Source organism: Leptosomus discolor, chromosome 19 (genome assembly GCF_034619465.1).
Source record: "Leptosomus discolor isolate bLepDis1 chromosome 19, bLepDis1.hap2, whole genome shotgun sequence".
Lineage (NCBI taxonomy): Eukaryota > Metazoa > Chordata > Aves > Leptosomiformes > Leptosomidae > Leptosomus > Leptosomus discolor.
In genome coordinates, this window is record NC_141409.1 from 7,448,306 (window position 1) to 7,456,201 (window position 7,896).

Below are 7,896 nucleotides of genomic sequence, written 5' to 3' on the forward strand. Positions count from 1 at the left end.
GCTGGCAACCACCTCCATTTTTTAACAAAGAAACCACGTCCCCCCCCAAACGAGACACCGTTTCACAGCCCCGCACCGAGAGATTTACCTTGTACGTGTCCTTTATCATCCTCGCTTTGTGTCCCAAGAACGGCCCCGCTCACTCCCGCTCACTCCCCTCGGACCGTACGCTACTGACGTGGCTTTTGCCATCAGCCTAGTTAACGGACAACCCCCCGCCTGCCAAAGGTTATCGCCCGCTGCACGTCCCACACCTTATCTCGGGATCCCCGGGCCTCGCGGAGAAAACGGCCGCTGGAAGACGAAGCGTTGGGCGAGCGGCTCTGGTGCAGGGGCTGTGGGGGAGCGCTCGCTCTGCATGAGCTGGCCCCGAGCGCTGGCCCCGAGCGCTGGCCGAAGGCGTGTGCCCCCACGGAGCATCGGGCTGGTCGCTGCGGGTGGGGAAGGCAGCGGTCTTGCTCTAGGCTGGGGCAAAGAGCTCTGGGACAGAGGAGCGGAGCGTTTCCAAGAGTCGCCCCCTGCTCCCGGCAGCGTGCCCAGCACCGCCACGCCATCGTGAAACCCCTGTGGGCAGCAAGTCTCGCCCCCCTCGCAGCTCCCTTCCCCACCCAGCTCCCGGCACAGCCAGCGCCGCGGGGCAGGCACACGGCAGGCTGGGCATGCGACACGGCTCCCAATGGCCGTTGGCAACGAAGGAAGCGTGGACGCTGCGCGGTTAGAGAGAGCAACGCTTCCCACTGTAAATCCTGGCTGCGTGGAGCACCCAGCTCTGCCAGCCCCCGCTCTGGCTCTCCCAGTAAGCCCCTCTCTAGGTTAGAGCCTGAACTCCAGCGAGAGGTCGTCATGCTGCCTAGAGCGACTCTGCCTTCCCCAGGACACCTCTGCCGTACTCAGAAGCACCTGCCTCGTCCTACATCAACGCTTCAGTGTTCAAAGGATATGCCATGCAGGAGTTATCACCGACCGAGAGAGCAGAGACATCTCCCAGCAGGGCCCAGTTTGGTCCAGGGCAGCTACTCCCAGTCCTGCCAGTCACAGCACCATTTGTTGAGAGCCCCAGCACTGACCGAGCCACTTTCTCCATCACCAGGTCCGTAACGATTGATCCGCAAGATTACTGTAACCAACGCAGGCTGCTGCAGGGGGTACACGGGCTCTGTGACAAAGCTGCAGGGACACAACCCCAGGCTCGCAGGTGTCACCTCCCCAGTCACGCAGCTCCGCGGTGGCCGAGCTGCTGCACGATGAGAGGAGACGGCAGAGTTCGGTGAAAGCCAGCAGGCACTTTGCCTCGAAGAGAAGAAAGTCCTTTCCCAGATGGAAAGACCACGCCAGGACATCCCCTGTTAATGCAACCACTGGAGCAGCCCCACTGGGACCTCACCGGGGAAGCCCCCGCTCAAAACACCCTGTCGAATTCAGTCTGGTTGGTGGCCGCCGGGTTCCTGCCTTGGTTAGCCGGCTGCTGGGGCATGTGCCCACCCCTCCGGCGCGGTGGGGCCAGGTACTCGAACATGGACTGGTTGTGGGTGGACAGCATGTTTTTGAGGTCTGAGGGCATGGGATCCGACCAGAAGAAGTCGTGGTTCAGCGCGTCGTCGCTGTCGATCCGCTGGGCTGGATCCAGCACCAGCAGCTTGTCGATGAGGTCGAGGGCGTAGGGGTCTTTGACGTAGGCCTTCAGGCGATCCTTCACCTTGCGCTTCTGGCCCTTGGGGAGATCCAGCTTCTGGTACAGCTCGTATTTGTCCACGTTTGGCCAAACCTGGGAAAGGGGCAGGAAAGGGGAGTGGGGAGGAAATAGTTAGAGAGAGGACAAGCCATTTTTGATGCGAACGCCCTCAGGCAAACCAGGGCGAGGTCTGCCAGAGAACAATACTATTTTATAACCTCCAAGCCGGCAGACCTTGTTCCCACAGCACGGAGGAGGCACTGAAGGGTGCACTAAAGCCTGCAGACACGTGGACAAGTCAGGACAGAGTCCTCCTGGTGTGGGAACTGCACAAAGGATGCTCGAAGAGTTCTGATTCTCCCACAAGAGCTACTAGAGAGCACAGCTCAGGCCAGCTACAACATCCAGAAAGGTAAAGCAACAAAACTTACTGCTAAATAACAACCTGGATGCAAGTGGCACCTTTTATCCTTAGAAAGCAAAGCCTGCTGCAATCACTAGCACTTACCTCCACCCTGATCAGGGAGAGATCACGGCAGGTATTTACATACAAAAGAAAGCGCCTTTGGTGTATGCACTAATGTGGGTAACAGAGGAATCGGGCCTCTGCAGCTGCCTGCACAACACCCCCCACTAGATTACAGCCCTGGCCAGGAGATCCCTCAGCTCGATCCCCCACAAGAGGGCAGGACAAGCTGCCGTTTTAAAGGAGCTGAGAAAGGGCTGAGCGCTCACACTAGGGCTGAGCCGATGTCACAAGCCAGAATTAAAGAGGCTTTTCAAGGTGACCAGGCCTCAACACAAACTAAAAAACCCTCCTCTTTAAGCAGAAATTCAGAGGGTGTTTATCTGAGAGACAACCCCCAAACACAGGCTAGAACAGATTCCTACAGGTAACGTTCTGTTCTTTCACACTCGGAGCAGCCAGCATCCCCTCTGTGCTCAAAAACAAGGACACGACTCGCCCCTCCCGAAAGAGGTCTGGGAGACCACGTTCACCCTCTTCTCCTCAGGAGGCTGAGCACAAGTAACACGACAGCTGTAGTTCACACAGAGCAGCAACGAAAGTGCAGCGTCCCACCGTGCACTCGGCTCCCAGGAGGCAAACGGCATTCGCAGGAGCTCCCCCAGTAGCCCTGCCAGCTGCAGGCACACTCCAGTGCTGGGAGCAAGCAGCAGCCAGCGCACAGGGCACGGAAAAGGCCCAGGAGTGCCCGCTCCCAGTCCCTGCCCACACCACCGCTTCTCTCCTTCGGCCCTCCGCAGCTTGCCCACCCTCTCGCCCTCACCTCCGGCGTGATGGATCCACAGAGCTGGCTGATGAGGGTGAGCTGGTGCTGCTCTGTGTTCCCCTGCATGATGGGGCTGCGGGTCCACATCTCTGCCATGATGCAGCCTCCGCCCCAGAGGTCAATGGGGGGACCGTAGTCCCGCTCCCCTAAACGGAGACGCCGTGTTAGTCACCCGGGGGGGACGCACGGGAAGGGCAGAGAAGCCGGCAGAGCCCATCGCCTCCTACCTAGGAGCAGCTCTGGCGGCCGATACCACAGGGTCACCACCCGGTTGGTGTAGCGGTTCGGCTGGCTGTTCTTAGCCAGGCTGAAAGCTCGAGCCAGCCCAAAGTCTGCAAGCTTCAGGACCCCGTCTCGCGTGATCAGGACGTTCGCAGCTTTCATGTCTCGATGCAGGATCTGTACAAGGACAGACAGCGAAAGGTTAAGCCATGAAGGTACCCTCCTCGGGCGCCTGGTGCCAGCGGGGTGCTCAGGCTCTGGAGGTGGAGGACAAGGAAGGGCTTCCCTCCAGCCTGTGCTAAGACACCCGCTCCTTGGAAAGCCACAGAGAGCAGGGTGACCTCAGGGCACAGCACGAGTCTGGCCCATTACCTTGTTCCTGTGGATGTAGTAAAGTCCATTCAACAGCATCTGCATAACTTTCTTGATCTCCGAGAGGGTGAACTTGACGTGAGCATTGCTGAGGAGGCCAGCCAGGTCGTGCTCGCAGAAGTCAAACACAAGGTAGATACTGCCCTTGCAGCGGTTGTAAGGAGAGGCTACAGGAGAGGCAAGGAGGGACTGTCAGCGAGGGACCCTGAACCCCATCCCAGCTCCTCCTGACCTCCAGCCATCCCGCTGCTCATACACCGCTCACTAGACAAAACCTCAGGGCACAGGAACACCCTGCCGGCATCAGGGTCCTTCGTAAAGGGGCACTAAAATGGCACAACTAGCAACAGAAGAACTAGGATGAGGACTGGAGTAGGGCCTGTCATCAGACAGGCAAGGAAATGGCATGAAAATCTTTGAAAGCTTCCTTTTGTGTTGTTCTGCGTGCGTAAGGGCTGCAGGGTTTCCTCCCTGGTAGGTGCACACACCGGCAGCTGCCAGCCAAGCACTGTCACTGATTGCATCGGCGATAGAGGAGGCACCTGCAAAGACAGCCCCAGGAAAAAAACCTAGAGGAAAATCTGTCTAATATAACATGAGAAAGCGAGGTTTTCTGCAACCTCAAACAGCAGCTACAAAACCAGACCGATCTCGATCAAGCCGATTTAAAACTCCAACTCCAATCACAATTTAAAGCCAGCAACAGGAAACCTCAAATGAAGCAATCGATTTCAACCTTGTTCCTAGAGCATACATGCAAAACATTATTAAAAAGAAAGGCTGATTTTCATCAGCTGAAATCAGCAAAACCTGCTGATCAGCAGCTCCAACTGGCAAATGACAGCTAAGCTCAGCCCCCACAGAAACACAACGCTCTCCTCTGCCAGCCAGGAGGGTGCCTGCTAGGCTAGGTTTGCAGTTCCTGACATGGATATGGCCCCCTACTGCACCTTTCCAGCATGAAAAGAGAAAAGCTTAAAGTTTGAGAACAGCAAATTTCAACATTTCTACTTCACTGGAAACCGAGGTCAAGAGTTGGTGAAAACTGGAATTCAAACCAAACACAAACAATTGACGTGTCTACAAAAATATTTACCTTAGGTCTGTCAGACACGCAAGCACCACAGCTTGTTTAATCACACGATGCATCAAAAATTAACTTGTCATCAGTGTCTCTACTTGTACCTGTTTAGACATTAATCTACACACAGTGGAGTATTGGAGTAACTTCAAGTTCCCGGTCCTAGGCCAGAGATTCCTACCAGTTCAGTGACTGGACTGTTTTAAAAACATCATCACCAGACACCTGCCACTTTTGTTTTTATTTAACTGAAATGGCTGACTAGAGAACGGCAGGATTTAACATCAGCCGTCACTTTCAAAAGTATTTTTCCAGTACAAATCCAGATAAGAGAATGACACATAAAAACGAGCAAATGTTTTAAAGCAACGTCACTGGAAAGAGAGCCAGGCCAGTCACACAGCGGAGGCACACTACGTGAGGTGGCAGAGCAGCTCAGCACCTCCCCGTGTGGAGTCCCAGCCCTCCCAGCATGAGCAGTTACCCTCACCCACAAAAAGAGGCGCCGAGCAGCCTCCCGCTGGGGCCGTGTCATCAGCCCGGAGCTGCCAGGAGCTGCCACAAGCCAACTGAGAGGGACGGCTCCAGCTCCTGACAGGAACCAGCAGCGCACAGCCACCAGATCAGCTGCTGAGCACCCTCTGCTTCAGCCTCTCCCCAGCACTAGTTTATTTAAAGCTTCTCAGATGGGAGTTTTCCCACACAGGCAGCATTCACCACCAGGGCACAGGCATATTCTAGCAGGACTGACAACAGCTTTTACCAGCACAGTCCTTTAGAAACCATTTTCCAAGACCAGTGTACCGTCACCCCACGTCACAGGCAGGATCAGCAGCCTGTGCCCAGCCAGAGGACCCCGCTCCCAGCACAAAACATCAGCCTGCTCAGCAGCGAAGGAGGGCTGGAAAACAGCTGACAGTCAGTACAAGGGAGACCCCCGCGAGCTACCTTTGGTCCTGCAGATTTCTATGAGGTTCACCACATTTTCATGTTTGAGCAGCTGGAGGATTTTAATCTCTCGCAAGGCTGTGATGGGGAACTGGAAAGGAGAAAGAAAGGACAGGGATTAGGAGTGCAGGAGACCAGGCCACCTCTGCCTAGAGGACAGGAGAGATGTGACCACAGCAGCTCGAGCAGCAATGCGACAAGTCACTGAAGGGCAGTCAGAGCTTTAAAATATAACACCAGGGATTGTCAAAACAGGGATTGTCTTTAAAATATAACACCAATACAGGGATTGCCAAAACGTATTCACCATCAAGCCATTATTGGTGAGGGAGACTCTGCCACAAGGCAGAGGCGTTTGCGTGGTGCCAAGATGGGCACAGACATCCCTCCCTCCTCTCCTCACCTTGCACGCTCGTAACAGGGCAGGGTACAGCCTGGCTCGAGCTGCAGAGCAGACTCCCCGGCTGCTGCCTGGGCTGTTTAAGCTGTTAACTCTCTCCCCAGCTTGGCCCATCTCTGCACCCCCCTGAGCACGCACCTTACACATCACTCATTTTTTCCACAAACGACTCCAGTGTGGAGCCCTGCGCTGGGGGTGACGGGGTTTTGCACAGGAGGAGGATTGTGTGGGCAGCGTCACCTCCCAGCCCAGTCACCTCACTCCTGCCATGTGCCTTTCCAGCTGAGGAGGTGATAACAGGCCATACACCTTGGCAGAGCAACCACAAGACCCAACGTTACCGTAGTACCAGTAGGAAAGGCAAAAGGCCACATGGCTGGGATCCTGTCCACCCCCTTACAGGTACAAGATCTGGCACGTTACAGCAGTAAATACTGTTAAAGAACAGAATGAAAATGCACCTCTGCTGTCCCAAAGATTAGTTTTCACCTACGAACTCCCCAATCCAGGCCTTCCCAAACACAGCCCAGCCACGCTCCCACACTTACCCCCTCCTTCTCATTTTCCATCAACACTTTCTTAAGTGCTACTTTCTTGCCTGTCTGACGATGTTTGGCTTTGAAAACTTCCCTGTAAAACCAGAAAGAAATCCGTGAGCAGCACAGGGAAGAAAGGAAGGAGCCAGGCGCTCCTGACCAGAAACAAGACCAAACCAGACACACCAGAGCGCCGTACAAACAGCTCCATGCTGAGCCATCATCCGACTCGGCCAACCCAGAGCTCCCACTTCCCCACAAGGATTTTGGGCCAAGTTGCACGTTTTGGGCAAAGCTGCAGGTCCCCGCCTTGACTGTCTCCAGAGTAAACTCTCCTCTGCCAGAGCCTGGGACAGAGCGCGGGCCTCGGGGCGACAAAAAGAGGGCTCAGGGGCCAGGCTGGTTCCCTGGGGCCAGAGGGGTGACTGGGGAAAGGACACCCAAGCAAGGAGCACTCCGGCCTGGGGCGGGCGGGCCGGGGCCAGGGCTGGGCAGCAAGGCCCGAGGACGGGGTAGGCCGGGGCGGGCCGGAGCGGGCCGGGGCCGGGCGTGGGGCGGGTTGGGGCCAGCGGGGCGCTCACCCGAAGGTGCCCTGCCCGATCTTGGCGAGCTTCTCGTACTTGGAGACCTCGTCACAGAAGGGACACTCCACCATGTCGTACTGCTTGGCCATGCCGACCGCCGCCGTTGCTACAGCGCCGCGCCCCGCCCCTTCCGTCACGCGCCCCGCCTCTTCCGCCATGCGTCACCGCCCCGCCACCGCCCCGCAAGGCCTCCTGGGACTTGTAGTCCGCCGGCGGCGGCCATGTTGTCACCGCCTTGTCACTCTCTCGGGGGGCTCGGCTGGGCTTCTTCTTGCCGCTGGCGCCAGCACCCCGCTCCTGCCGCGGCTGGCCTCTCGCCCCGCCGTGGGCCGCCCCGGAGTCTGCCCGTGTCCGTGTCCGTGCCCAAGCATCCTCAAGGAAGCAGCCCCTTGCCCCTCCCCCCCCCCCCCCCCCCCCCCCCAGCTGTCACCCACATCCTTCCACACGACCCGGGGCACCGAGCAGCCGCTGGTGCTGGTGGCCCGAGAGCATGTCATCATGTCCCCTGCGTGCTTAAACCCACCACAGATTTAACAGCATTTCTGCTCCCTGGCTATGTGCTGCACCTGGGGGCTGTGGTGAGGGGACCCCATGGCTGGGGCAGGAGGACACCAGGGCCTGGGCAGACCCCGAGTTCCTGCCCTGCTGGCAGACATGTGCCCAGCTGGGGACACCACCTCCCTGGCAATGCCTGCGTTTGGATGCAGAACGAACAGTCTGGTTTGGGGTTGTTTGAAACTGGTCCCCAAGGTGGGGGGGGGGGGGGGGGGGGGGGGGGCGGTGCAGGGA

General features: G+C 57.4%; 1 protein-coding gene across 2 annotated transcripts; it reads right to left on the minus strand.

Annotated features, from left to right (window-relative positions):
- Positions 1–646: 646 nt before the first annotated feature.
- CDK9 (cyclin dependent kinase 9) lies at positions 647–7,218 on the minus strand. Of its 2 annotated transcripts, XM_086475882.1 has the most exons (7): positions 7,105–7,218; positions 6,536–6,617; positions 5,588–5,678; positions 3,559–3,725; positions 3,192–3,363; positions 2,962–3,110; positions 647–1,765 (listed from the first exon to the last, which is right to left on the minus strand). In XM_086475882.1, the coding sequence occupies exons 1-7, from the start codon at positions 7,194–7,196 to the stop codon at positions 1,400–1,402; spliced, it is 1,119 nt and encodes a 372-aa protein (XP_086332008.1). In that variant the 5' UTR covers positions 7,197–7,218; the 3' UTR covers positions 647–1,399. The 2 variants fall into 2 exon arrangements, with proteins under 2 accessions (XP_086332008.1, XP_086332009.1); XM_086475883.1 differs by lacking the exon at positions 2,962–3,110 and having other exon boundaries at positions 1,416–1,765.
- Between the last annotated feature and the right edge of the window lie 678 nt (positions 7,219–7,896).